This window comes from Bombina bombina, chromosome 2, assembly GCF_027579735.1.
Source record: "Bombina bombina isolate aBomBom1 chromosome 2, aBomBom1.pri, whole genome shotgun sequence".
NCBI lineage: Eukaryota > Metazoa > Chordata > Amphibia > Anura > Bombinatoridae > Bombina > Bombina bombina.
Genome location: NC_069500.1, coordinates 940,314,659 through 940,329,176, shown reverse-complemented (window position 1 = coordinate 940,329,176; position 14,518 = coordinate 940,314,659). Strand labels below are relative to the sequence as shown.

General features: G+C 43.4%; 1 protein-coding gene across 1 annotated transcript in view; it reads left to right on the top strand.

Moving 5' to 3' along the window:
• The window catches only part of CCNI (cyclin I), a 183,434-nt gene that overhangs the window by 143,036 nt on the left and 25,880 nt on the right, over positions 1-14,518 (top strand). The window contains exon 5 of the mRNA XM_053703414.1: positions 6,080-6,220. Within this exon, the coding sequence (XP_053559389.1) occupies positions 6,080-6,220 (141 nt within the window). The remainder of the gene's footprint in view (positions 1-6,079; positions 6,221-14,518) is intronic.

Here is a 14,518-nt window from a genome sequence, read left to right as displayed (position 1 = left end):
TTAACTTAGTTTATTTCTACAATCAAAAGTTTGTTATTTTAAATGGCACCGGAGTGTGCTGTTTATTCTCAGGCAGCATTAGAAGAAGAATCTGCCTGCGTTTTCTATGATCTTAGCAGACGTAACTAAGATCCACTGGCTGTTCTCATCTGAGGAGTGAGGTAACTTCAGAGGAGGGGAATAGCATGCAGGCCCCCCCTGCAAATGAGGTATGTGCAGTAATTATTTTTCTGAGGAATGGAATTGACTGAGAAAATACTGCTGATACCAATGTAAAGTAAGTTCAGCCTTAAATGCAGTGATAGCGACTGGTATTAGGCTGATGAGTGTGTGTACACTGAATGTATTTTTCTAAGGAATGGAATTGACTCTGAAAATACTGTTAATACTGAAATAATGTATGAGCCTTAACTGCAGTAAAAGCGACTGGTAGCAGGCTTATTAATAACAATTCATAACTTTTCAAATGTATGTTTAAAACGTTTACTGGCATGTTAATCGTTTTTTGTGAGGTACTTGGTGATAAAACTTATTGGGGCATGATTTTTACCACATGGCCATCTTTGTTTTCTGCATAGAAACAGTTTTCTGAGCTTCCCCACTGTTGTAATATGAGTGGGAGGGGCCTATTTTAGCGCTTTTTTGCGCAGTAAAAATTCAGTCACAATCTGTCTACTTCATCCTCCATGATCCAGATCGTCTCTAGAGAGCTCAGGGGTCTTCAAAATTCATTTTGAGGGAGGTAATCAGTCACAGCAGACCTGTGACAGTGTGTTTTGACTGTGAGAAAAACGTTAATTATTAAATTGTTAATCCGTTTTTGGGTATTAAGGGGTTAATCATCCATTTGCTGGTGGGTGCAATCCTTTGCTAACTTAATACATTTACTGTGAAAAATTGGTTGCTATAACTATTTTGGTTCATTGTTATTTCAACTGTGACAGCTTTTTGTGCTTCTTAAAGGCACAGTAGCGTTTTTTATATTGAATTTATTTAGAAAAGTATTTCCAAGCTTGCTAGTCTCATTGCTAGTCTGTTTAAACATGTCTGACACAGATGAATCTCTTTGTTCACTATGTTTAAAGGCCAATGTGGAGCCCAATAGAAATGTATGTACTAATTGCATTGATGCTACTTTAAATAAAAGTCAATCTTTACATGCAAAGAAATTATCACCAGACAACGAGGGGGAAGTTATGCCGACTAACTCTCCTCACGTGTCAGTACCTTCGCCTCCCGCTCAGGAGGTGCGTGGCGCCAAGTACATCAGGGAGGCCCTTACAAATCACTTTGCAAGACATGGCTACTGTTATGACAGAAGTATTATCTAAATTGCCTGAATTAAGAGGCAAGCGCGATAGCTCTGGGTTAAGGACAGAGCGCGCGGATGAGGTGAGAGCCATGTCAGATACTGCGTCACAGTTTGCAGAACGTGAAGACGGAGAGCTTCATTCTGTGGGTGACGGATCTGATCCAGGGAGACTGGATTCAGAGATTTCTAATTTTAAATTTAAGCTTGAGAACCTCCGCATATTGCTAGGGGAGGTATTAGCGGCTCTGAATGATTGTAACACGGTTGTAATTCCAGAAAAATTATGTAGGTTGGATAGATACTATGCGGTACCGGTGTGTACTGACGTGTTTCCTATACCTAAAAGGCTTACAGAGATTATTAGCAAGGAGTGGGATAGACCTGGTGTGCCCTTTTCCCCTCCTCCCATATTTAGGAAAATGTTTCCTATAGACGCCACCACACAAGACTTATGGCAGACGGTCCCTAAGGTGGAGGGAGCAGTTTCTACTTTAGCTAAGCGTACCACTATCCTGGTGGAGGATAGTTGTGCCTTTTCAGATCCAATGGATAAGAAATTAGAGGGTTACCTTAAGAAAATGTTTGTTCAACAAGGTTTTATCTTACAGCCCCTTGCATGCATTGCGCCTGTCACTTCTGCGGCGGCATTCTGGTTTGAGTCTCTGGAAGAGGCCATTCGCACAGCTCCATTGGATGAAATTATGAACAAGCTTAAAGCACTTAAGCTAGCTAACACATTTGTTTCTGATGCCGTCGTACATTTAACCAAACTTACGGCTAAGAACTCCGGATTCGCCATCCAAGCGCGCAGAGCGCTATGGCTTAAATCCTGGTCAGCTGACGTGACTTCTAAATCTAAATTGCTTAATATTCCTTTCAAAGGGCAGACCTTATTCGGGCCCGGCTTGAAAGAAATTATAGCTGACATCACGGGAGGTAAGGGCCATGCTCTACCTCAGGACAGGGACAAATCAAAGGCCAAACAGTCTATTTTTCGTGCCTTTTGTAACTTCAAGGCTGGAGCAGCATCAACTTCCTCCTCTCCAAAACAGGAAGGAGCTGTTGCTCGTTACAGGCAGGGCTGGAAAGTTAACCAGTCCTGGAACAAGGGCAAGCAGGCCAAGAAACCTGCTGCTGCCTCCAAGACAGCATGAAGAGAGGGCCCCCTATCCGGAAACGGATCTAGTGGGGGGCAGACTTTCTCTCTTCGCCCAGGCTTGGGCAAGAGATGTCCAGGATCCCTGGGCGTTGGAGATCATATCTCAGGGATATCTCCTGGACTTCAAAACTTCTCCTCCACGAGGGAGATTTCATCTTTCAAGGTTATCAACAAACCAAATAAAGAAACAGGTGTTTCTACGCTGTGTACAAGACCTTTTACTAATGGGGGTGATCCACCCAGTTCCGCGGACGGAACACGGGCAGGGATTCTATTCAAATCTATTTGTGGTTCCCAAGAAAGAGGGAACCTTCAGACCAATCTTGGACTTAAAAATCCTAAACAAATTTCTAAGAGTTCCATCATTCAAAATGGAAACTATTCGAACCATCCTTCCCATGATCCAAGAGGGTCAGTACATGACCACAGTGGATTTAAAGGATGCCTACCTTCACATACCGATTCACAAGGATCATTATCGGTACCTAAGATTTGCTTTCCTAGACAGGCATTACCAGTTTGTAGCTCTTCCCTTCGGATTAGCTACGGCTCCAAGAATCTTTACAAAAGTTCTGGGCTCACTTCTGGCGGTACTAAGACCGCGAGGCATAGCGGTGACTCCGTACCTAGACGACATTCTGATACAAGCGTCAAGTTTTCAAACTGCCAAGTCTCATACAGAGATAGTTCTGGCATTTCTGAGGTCGCATGGGTGGAAGGTGAACGTGGAAAAGAGTTCTCTATTACCACTTACAAGAGTTCCCTTTCTAGGGACTCTTATAGATTCTGTAGAGATGAAAATTTACCTGACAGAGGCCAGGTTATCAAAACTTCTAAATGCTTGCCGTGTACTTCATTCCATTCCACACCCGTCAGTAGCTCAGTGCATGGAAGTAATCGGCTTAATGGTAGCGGCAATGGACATAGTACCATTTGCGCGCCTGCATCTCAGACCGCTGCAATTGTGCATGCTAAGTCAGTGGAACGGGGATTACTCAGATTTGTCCCCCCTACTAAGTCTGGATCAAGAGACCAGAGATTCTCTTCTATGGTGGCTCTCTCGGCCACATCTGTCCAAGGGGATGACCTTTCGCAGGCCAGATTGGACGATTGTAACAACAGACGCCAGCCTTCTAGGCTGGGGCGCTGTCTGGAACTCCGTGAAAGCTCAGGGATTATGGACTCAGGAGGAGAAACTCCTCCCAATAAATATTCTGGAATTAAGAGCAATATTCAATGCTCTCCTAGCTTGGCCTCAGTTAGCAACTCTGAGGTTCATCAGATTTCAGTCGGACAACATCACGACTGTGGCTTACATAAACCATCAAGGGGGAACCAGAAGTTCCCTAGCGATGTTGGAAGTCTCAAAGATAATTCGCTGGGCAGAGTCTCACTCTTGCCACCTGTCAGCGATTTACATCCCAGGCGTAGAGAACTGGGAGGCGGATTTTCTAAGTCGCCAGACTTTTCATCCGGGGGAGTGGGAACTTCATCCGGAGGTCTTTGCTCAACTGATTCTTCGTTGGGGCAAACCAGATCTGGATCTCATGGCATCCCGCCAGAACGCCAAGCTTCCTTGTTACGGATCCAGGTCCAGGGACCCGGGAGCGGTGCTGATAGATGCTCTGGCAGCCCCTTGGGTCTTCAACATGGCTTATGTGTTTCCACCATTCCCGATGCTTCCTCGTTTGATTGCCAAGATCAAACAGGAGAGAGCTTTGGTGATTCTGATAGCGCCTGCGTTGCCACGCAGGACCTGGTATGCAGACCTAGTGGACATGTCGTCCTGTCCACCGTGGTCTCTACCTCTGAGACAGGACCTTCTAATTCAGGGTCCTTTCAAACATCCAAATCTAATTTCTCTGAGGCTGACTGCATGGAGATTGAACGCTTGATTCTATCAAAGCGTGGCTTCTCGGAGCCGGTTATTGATACCTTAATACAGGCTAGGAAGCCTGTTACCAGAAAAATTTACCATAAGATATGGCGTAAATATTTATATTGGTGCGAATCCAAGAGTTACTCATGGAGTAAGGTTAGGATTCCTAGGATATTGTCCTTTCTACAAGAGTGTTTAGAAAAGGGCTTATCTGCTAGTTCGTTAAAGGGACAGATTTCTGCTCTGTCTATTCTCCTACACAAACGTCTGGCTGAAGTTCCAGACGTTCAGGCTTTTTGTCAGGCTTTATCTAGGATTAAGCCTGTGTTTAAGACTTTTGCTCCGCCGTGGAGCTTAAACTTAGTTCTTAATGTTCTTCAAGGCGTTCCATTTGAACCCCTTCATTCCATTGATATCAAGCTGTTATCCTGGAAGGTTTTGTTTTTGATGGCTATTTCCTCGGCTCGAAGAGTCTCTGAGTTATCTGCCTTACATTGTGATTCTCCTTATCTGATTTTTCATTCAGACAAGGTAGTTCTGCGTACTAAACCTGGGTTCTTACCTAAGGTAGTTACTAACAGGAATATCAATCAAGAGATTGTTGTTCCATCACTGTGTCCTAACCCTTCTTCAAAGAAGGAACGACTTTTGCATAATTTGGACGTAGTCCGTGCCCTGAAGTTCTATTTGCAGGCAACTAAAGATTTTCGTCAAACTTCTTCCCTGTTTGTCGTTTACTCTGGACAGAGAAGAGGTCAAAAGGCTTCGGCTACCTCTCTCTTTTTGGCTTTGTAGCATAATACGTTTAGCCTATGAGACTGCTGGACAGCAGCCTCCTGAAAGGATTACAGCTCATTCTACTAGAGCTGTGGCTTCCACCTGGGCCTTTAAAAATGAGGCCTCTGTTGAACAGATTTGCAAGGCTGCGACTTGGTCTTCGCTTCACACCTTTTCAAAATTTTACAAATTTGACACTTTTGCTTCTTCGGAGGCTATTTTTGGGAGAAAGGTACTTCAGGCAGTGGTTCCTTCTGTTTAATGTTCCTGCCTTGTCCCTCCCTTCATCCGTGTACTTTAGCTTTGGTATTGGTATCCCATAAGTAATGGATGACCCGTGGACTGACTACACTTAACAAGAGAAAACATAATTTATGCTTACCTGATAAATTTATTTCTCTTGTAGTGTAGTCAGTCCACGGCCCGCCCTGTCTTTAAGGCAGACCTAAATTTTAATTAAACTCCAGTCACCACTGCACCCTATGGTTTCTCCTTTCTCGTCTGCTTTGGTCGAATGACTGAATATGACATGTGAGGGGAGGAGCTATATAGCAGCTCTGCTGGGTGATCCTCTTGCAGCTTCCTGTTAGGAAGAGATATATTCCATAAGTAATGGATGACCCGTGGACTGACTACACTACAAGAGAAATAAATTTATCAGGTAAGCATAAATTATGTTTTTTTTATTTTAAACTTCAGTCACCTCTGCACCTTTTAGTTTCTCCTTTTTCTTCCTGTACCTTCGGTCGAATGACTGGGTGGTGGAGCTAAGGGAGAAGCTATATAGACAGCTCTGCTGTGGTGCTCTTTGCCACTTCCTGTTAGCAGGAGGATAATATCCCACAAGTAAAGGATGAATCTGTGGACTCGTTGTACCATAGAAGAAATTAATTTATCAGGTAAGCATAAATTTACTTTTTTATTAACCAATCTCTCTAATTATCTGTTCCAGCGGATTCCTGTTCTCAGGACCTTGACACAGGACAGCTCTTGTGGCTGTTCTCCATCTGAAGTCCTCAGGATGGAGAGGATCATTCTGGACAAACTCAACTGGGACCTTCACACAGCTACGCCCCTGGATTTCCTGCACATTGTAAATATTAAGTACCGTTTTTTATTAGAATTACATTTTCCCCAAGGGTTTATAGGGATTATTATTTTCATTTAAGCCACACACTTTGCTTACAACATATAAAATATAGTATGAGCCGTGGAGTAGAGCTTCAATATTATATATAAATTTGTGTGTGTGTGTATGCATTATTGCACTGTTGCTTGCATATAACTTTGTTTACTCGATGCACAGGGATTAAACACATTAGTTAAAGGGACAGTTTACCTCAAATTTTTCTCCCGTTTAAAGTGATTGTAAACTTTAATAAATTAATGTCCAGTATCAAAAAATAATCTTAAAAGCAGGAGCACTTTAATTCATTAAATTTTACAAAGACGCTTATTTTTTTAAATACTTACCTTTGTGTTATGGTAAACATAATGCTGATCCTCCTCCCGCATCTCCTGCTTTCTTTAGCATATAGAAGACTAATCCGGGTTCCTCCAATCGTTGCATGCCCCACGAGGACACCAAAGGGGGCATGCAACGATTGGAGTATGTCAGATTCGTCATCCATAAGCTAAAGAAAGCAGGAGATGCAGGCGAAGGATCGGCGTTATCTTTACCATAATGCAAAGGTAAGTATTTTTAAAAATAATCATGTTTGTAAAGTGCCCCTGTTTTTAAGATTATTTTTTGATACTGGGCTTTAATTCATTAAAGTTTATAATCACTTTAATTTGTTCCTAATTATCTATTTTACCTGCTGGAGTATATTAAATGGTTTACAAGTAGCTCCTTTACCCTTATTTGGGCATTTGAAATAGCTGATTTAGCCTGTGGTGTCCCCACCTATTCTAAAAGTTTCTATACTTAAGTCCAGGCTATTGACAGGCAATTCAAACTCAGCCAGCAGAAGAAATTACACTCCTGGTTAGTGATAACTAATACAATTATAATTTTCCATTTCTCTCTCTAAGGGCCTGCTGGTCAAAAGCTCTCCGCTTAGGTGAGATGATCTAAGACATCTCGTCAGTACGGCTAGGTCCCTAAAAAAAAAAATTGGTAGAAACACAAATTTTAATTTGAAAGCTATTTCTCCAACATTGGTGTGTCCGGTCCACGGCGTCATCCATAACTTGTGGGAATATTCTCTTCCCCAACAGGAAATGGCAAAGAGCACAGCAAAAGCTGTCCATATAGTCCCTCCTAGGCTCCGCCCACCCCAGTCATTCTCTTTGCCGTTGCACAGGCAGCATCTCCACGGAGATGGTGAAGAGTATGTGGTGTTTAGTTGTAGTTTTTTATTCTACTATCAAGAGTTTGTTATTTTGAAATAGTGCTGGTATGTACTATTTACTCTGAAACAGAAAAAGATGAAGAGTTCTGTTTGTGAGAGGAATATGATTTTAGCAGCAGTAACTAAAATCGTTTGCCGTTTCCACATAGGACTGTTGAGATGAAATAACTTCAGTTGGGGGAAATAGCAGACTTTTCTGCTTAAGGTATGACTAGCCATATTTCTAACAAGACTGTGTAATGCTGGAAGGCTGTCATTTCCCCTCATAGGGACCGGTAAGCCATTTTCTTAGTCTCAAACAGAATAAAGGGCTTAATATGGGCTATAAAACTGGTAGACACTTTTATGGGCAAGATCGATTGCTTTATTTGGGCATTTTATACAGCTTGATGCTTGAAATTCACACTTATAAACTTTGGGGAACGTTTTTTTACGCCAGGCACTGGTTTAGACACCTTTCCAGTCAGGAAGGGCCTTCCCTGTAGTAGGCTGAGCCTCATTTACGCGCCATTATTGCGCAATTACTTTTGAGAGCAGGACATGCAGCTGCATGTGTGTGGGTCTGAAAGTAGTTGGAAAGGTTCCTAGAAGGCTTCATTTGGTATCGTATTCCCCCCTGGGTTTGGTAAAGTCGCAGCAAAGGCTGTAGCTGGGACTGTAGAGGGGTTAAATCTATAACCGGCTCCGGTTAACTCATTTTATGGGTTAAAGGTCTGAAATTTGAACAATTCCTTCATAGTTTTTCACATATTCAGTAATAAAGTGTGCCCTGTTTAAAATTTAAAGAGACAGTAACGGTTTTGTTTTAAAACGGTTTTTGTACTTTATTGACAAGTTTAAGCCTGTTTAACATGTCTGTGCCTTCAGATAAGCTATGTTCTGTATGTATGGAAGCCAATGTGTCTCCCCCTTCAAAATTGTGTGATAATTGTGCCATAGCGTCCAAACAAAGTAAGGACAGTACCGCCACAGATAGTAAAGTTGCCCAAGATGATTCATCAGATGAAGGGAGTAGACATAGTTCTACATCATCTCCTTCTGTGTCTACACCAGTTTTGCCCACGCAAGTTTAAGCCTGTTTAACATGTCTGTGCCTTCAGATAAGCTATGTTCTGTATGTATGGAAGCCAATGTGTCTCCCCCTTCAAAATTGTGTGATAATTGTGCCATAGCGTCCAAACAAAGTAAGGACAGTACCGCCACAGATAGTAAAGTTGCCCAAGATGATTCATCAGATGAAGGGAGTAGACATAGTTCTACATCATCTCCTTCTGTGTCTACACCAGTTTTGCCCACGCAGGAGACCCCTAGTACTTCTAGCGCGCCAATGCTTATTACTATGCAACAATTGACGGCAGTAATTCATAACTCCATAGCAAATATTTTATCCAAAATGCCTGCATATCCGAGAAAGCGCGATTGCTCTGTTTTAAACACTGTAGAGCAGGAGGGCGCTGATGATAATTGCCCTGTCATACCCTCACACCAATCTGAAGGGGCCATGAGGGAGGTTTTGTCAGATGGGGAAATTTCAGATTCAGGTAGAATTTCTCAACAGGCAGAACCTGATGTTGTGACATTTAAATTTAAATTAGAGCATCTCCGCGCACTGCTTAAGGAGGTGTTATCTACTCTGGATGATTGTGACAACCTGGTCATTCCAGAAAAATTGTGCAAGATGGACAAGTTTCTAGAGGTTCCGGTGCACCCCAACGCTTTTCCTATACCCAAGCGGGTGGCGGACATAGTGAATAAGGAGTGGGAGAAGCCCGGCATACCTTTTGTTCCCCCTCCTATATTTAAGAAATTATTTCCTATGGTCGACCCCAGAAAGGACTTATGGCAGACAGTCCCTAAGGTCGAGGGGGCAGTTTCTACACTAGCCAAGCGCACTACTATTCCTATCGAGGATAATTGTGCTTTCAAAGATCCTATGGATAAAAAATTGGAGGGTTTGCTTAAAAAGATTTTTGTACAGCAAGGTTACCTCCTGCAACCTATTTCATGCATTATTCCTGTCACTACAGCAGCGTGGTTCTGGTTCGAGGAACTAGAAAAGTCGCTCAATAGAGAGACTCCGTATGAGGAGGTTATGGACAGAGTTCACGCACTTAAGTTAGCTAACTCCTTTATTTTAGATGGCGCTTTGCAGTTAGCTAGATTAGCGGCGAAAAATTCTGGGTTTGCAATTGTAGCGCGCAGAGCGCTCTGGCTAAAGTCTTGGTCAGCGGATGTATCTTCCAAGACAAAATTGCTTAATATCCCCTTCAAGGGTAAAACTCTCTTTGGGCCAGAATTGAAAGAGATTATCTCAGACATCACTGGGGGTAAGGGCCACGCCCTCCCACAAGATAGGCCTTTCAAAGCCAAGAATAAGTCTAATTTTCGTTCCTTTCGCAATTTCAGGAACGGACCGGCCTCCAACTCTGCAGCCTCTAGACAAGAGGGTAATGCTTCGCAAACCAAACCAGCTTGGAAACCGATGCAAGGCTGGAACAAGGGTAAGCAGGCCAAGAAGCCTGCTGCTGCTAACAAAACAGAATGAAGGAGTAGCCCCCGATCCGGGACCGGATCTAGTAGGGGGCAGACTCTCTCTCTTCGCTCAGGCTTGGGCAAGAGATGTTCAGGATCCCTGGGCACTAGAAATAGTTTCTCAGGGTTATCTTCTGGAATTCAAGGAACTACCCCCAAGGGGAAGGTTCCACATGTCTCACTTATCTTCAAACCAAATAAAGAGACAGGCATTCTTACATTGTGTAGAAGACCTGCTAAAAATGGGAGTGATACACCCAGTTCCAACCGTGGATCAAGGAATGGGGTTTTACTCAAACCTGTTTGTAGTTCCCAAAAAGGAGGGAACTTTCAGACAAATTCTGGATTTAAAGATCCTAATCAAATTTCTCAGAGTGCCATCGTTCAAAATGGAAACCATTCGAACGATTTTACCTACAAACCAGGAGGGTCAATTTATGACTACCGTGGATCTAAAGGATGCGTATCTACATATTCCTATCCACACAGATCATCATCAGTTCCTAAGGTTCGCCTTTCTGGACAAACATTACCAGTTTGTGGCTCTCCCATTCGGGCTAGCCACTGCTCCAAGAATTTTCACAAAGGTACTCGGGTCCCTTCTAGCGGTTCTAAGACCAAGGGGCATTGCAGTGGCACCTTACTTGGACGACATTCTGATACAAGCGTCGTCTCTTTCAAAGGCAAAGGCTCACACAGACATCGTTCTGGCCTTTCTCAGATCTCACGGATGGAAAGTGAACATAGAAAAAAGTTCCCTGTCTCCGTCGACAAGAGTTCCTTTCTTGGGAACAATAATAGATTCTTTAGAAATGAAGATTTTCCTGACAGATGTCAGAAAGTCAAAACTTCTAAACGCTTGTCAAGTTCTTCATTCTGTTCCACGTCCTTCCATAGCTCAGTGCATGGAAGTAGTAGGGTTGATGGTTGCAGCAATGGACATAGTTCCTTTTGCGCGAATTCATCTAAGACCATTACAACTGTGCATGGTGAAACAGTGGAATGGGGACTATACAGACTTGTCTCCAGTGATTCAAGTAGATCAGAAGACCAGAGACTCACTCCGTTGGTGGCTAACTCAGGACCACCTGTCCCAGGGAATGAGCTTCCGCAGACCAGAGTGGGTCATCGTCACGACTGACGCCAGTCTAGTGGGCTGGGGCGCGGTCTGGGACTCCCTGAAAGCTCAGGGGCTATGGTCTCGGGAAGAGTCTCTTCTCCCGATAAACATTCTGGAACTGAGAGCGATATTCAATGCTCTCAGTGCTTGGCCTCAACTAGCAAAGGCCAGATTCATAAGATTCCAATCAGACAACATGACGACTGTTGCTTACATCAATCATCAGGGGGGAACAAGGAGTTCCCTGGCGATGAGAGAAGTGACCAAAATCATAAAATGGGCGGAGGATCACTCCTGCCACCTATCTGCGATCCACATCCCAGGAGTGTGAAAACTGGGAGGCGGATTATCTGAGTCGTCAGACATTCCATCCGGGGGAGTGGGAACTCCACCCGGAGATCTTTGCCCAGTTGACTCAATTATGGGGCATTCCAGACATGGATCTGATGGCGTCTTGTCAGAACTTCAAGGTTCCTTGCTACGGGTCCAGATCCATGGATCCCAAGGCGACTCTAGTGGATGCATTAGTAGCGCCTTGGACCTTCAACCTAGCTTATGTGTTTCCACCGTTTCCTCTCATTCCCAGGCTGGTAGCCAGGATCAAGCAGGAGAGGGCCTCGGTGATCTTGATAGCTCCTGTGTGGCCACGCAGGACTTGGTATGCAGACCTAGTGAATATGTCATCGGCTCCACCATGGAAGCTACCTTTGAGACAGGATCTTCTAGTACAAGGTCCATTCGAACATCCAAATCTAGTTTCCCTTCAGCTAACGGCTTGGAAATTGAACGCTTGATTTTATCTAAGCGTGGGTTCTCGGATTCTGTAATAGATACTCTGATACAAGCCAGAAAACCTGTAACTAGGAAGATTTACCATAAAATATGGAAAAGATATATCTGTTGGTGTGAATCCAAGGGATTCTCATAGAGTAAGATCAAAATTCCTAGGATCCTTTCCTTTCTCCAAGAAGGTTTGGATAAGGGATTATCAGCGAGTTCTCTAAAGGGACAGATTTCTGCTTTATCTGTCTTATTACACAAACGACTGGCAGCTGTGCCTGATGTTCAAGCTTTTGTTCAGGCTTTGGTCAGGATCAAGCCTGTTTACAGGCCTTTGACTCCTCCTTGGAGTCTGAATTTAGTTCTTTCAGTTCTTCAAGGGGTTCCGTTTGAACCTCTACATTCCATAGATATCAAGATGTTATCTTGGAAAGTTCTGTTTTTGGTTGCTATTTCTTCTGCTAGAAGAGTTTCTGAGTTATCTGCTTTGCAGTGTAATCCGCCCTATCTGGTGTTCCATTCAGATAAGGTTGTTTTGCGTACTAAACCTGGTTTTCTTCCAAAGGTTGTTTCCAACAAGAATATTAACCAGGAAATAGTTGTGCCTTCTTTGTGTCCGAATCCAATTTCAAAGAAGGAACGTTTGTTACACAATTTAGATGTAGTTTGTGCTTTAAAGTTCTATTTAGAAGCAACAAAGGATTTCAGACAAACGTCTTCTCTGTTTGTCGTTTATTCTGGCAAGAGGAGAGGTCAAAAAGCTACTGCTACCTCTTTCCTTTTGGCTGAAAAGCATCATCCGATTGGCTTACGAGACTGCCGGACGGCAGCCTCCTGAACGCATCACAGCTCACTCTACTAGGGCTGTGGCTTCCACATGGGCCTTCAAGAACGAGGCTTCTGTTGATCAGATATGTAAGGCAGCGACTTGGTCTTCCCTGCACACTTTTGCCAAATTCTACAAATTTGATACTTTTGCTTCTTCGGAGGCTATTTTTGGGAGAAAGGTTTTGCAAGCCGTGGTGCCTTCCGTTTAGGCAACCTGATTGGCTCCCTCCCTTCATCCGTGTCCTAAAGCTTTGGTATTGGTTCCCACAAGTTATGGATGACGCCGTGGACCGGACACACCAATGTTGGAGAAAACAGAATTTATGCTTACCTGATAAATTATTTTCTCCAACGGTGTGTCCGGTCCACGGCCCGCCCTGGTTTTTTAATCAGGTTTGATGAATTTCTTTCTTTAACTACAGTCACCACGGCACCCTATAGTTTCTCCTGTTTTTTTCTCCTGTCCGTCGGTCGAATGACTGTGGTGGGCGGAGCCTAGGAGGGACTATATGGACAGCTTTTGCTGTGCTCTTTGCCATTTCCTGTTGGGGAAGAGAATATTCCCACAAGTTATGGATGACGCCGTGGACCGGACACACCGTTGGAGAAAGTAATTTATCAGGTAAGCATAAATTCTGTGTTATCATACTATGCAGGGTTCTTGTAGTAAAGGAGAGACGCCTACATTACACTATAAGTTCTAAACAAAATCCTAAAGATTTTGCATGATTTCTCTCCATGCTGATGAGCTTTTGAATATCAGGCCCCCAGTATTGAGCTTTGGTTTACAGACAAATATAAGACAAGGAATCATGTGTGTGTGTGTGTACACACCTGCATGCTCAACCCATCGAAATAGGCTGTGGTCTCAAAGCACAAAACCAGCTATTTCATATACACAAATAAACCTGCAATTTCTTATACATTTTATATACTTTGCAGCTGGAATAACAAGTCATTGGAAATACATTAAGGGAAAAACAATTTTACAGTATACTTTAAAGCCATCTCCTCAGCAACAGTGCACTACTGGGAGCTAGCTGAACAATCACCAGCTAGCTCCCAGTAGTGCAGTAGAGAGAGTACATTTAAAAAAGTATAATTTAACCCCTTAATGACCGTGACGTACCATGTACGTCACTGGTTGTTAAAGGTTTTGTTGTATATAATAACGCGGGTCCACGGCACTATTATACCCTCCCTCCTCTCGCCGCTGGTAGTGAGACCGCACTATTAGTAACGCAAAACCCATAGAAAGACCAGGGTACATCGTTGGTCTTTAAAGGGACATGAAACCCCAAAAATTTTACTTCTATTATCAAATTTGTTTCATTCTTTTGGTATCATTTTGTTGAAGGAGCAGCAATGCACTACTGGTTTTTAAGCGGCACACACCATCAGAGCAACAACCCCGGTGCACTGTTGTTTACCATGTACAGAGTTCTCATAGAGGTCCACGCTCGGTTCCAGCGCTTACTAGAACCCCAATGCAGTCACGAGACAGTTTGCAATAATGTGCAAAGGCTCTTGTGTGAGCCAAAACGTTTGGGCAAGGCCCTTGTTTTCTCTGTGTGTGTTAACACATATAAAGGTGTTGAACGAAGTCCCTGTCTCTTGTGCCTGCTTTGGGGGTCTAGTAAGTGCTGGAACCGAGCATGGATCTCTGAGAACTATATATGCAGCCACCTATCAGCATCTAGAACCTAGGTTCTTTGCTGCTCCTGAGCTTACCTAGATAAACCTTTCAGCAAAGGATAACAAGAGAAGGAAGCAAATT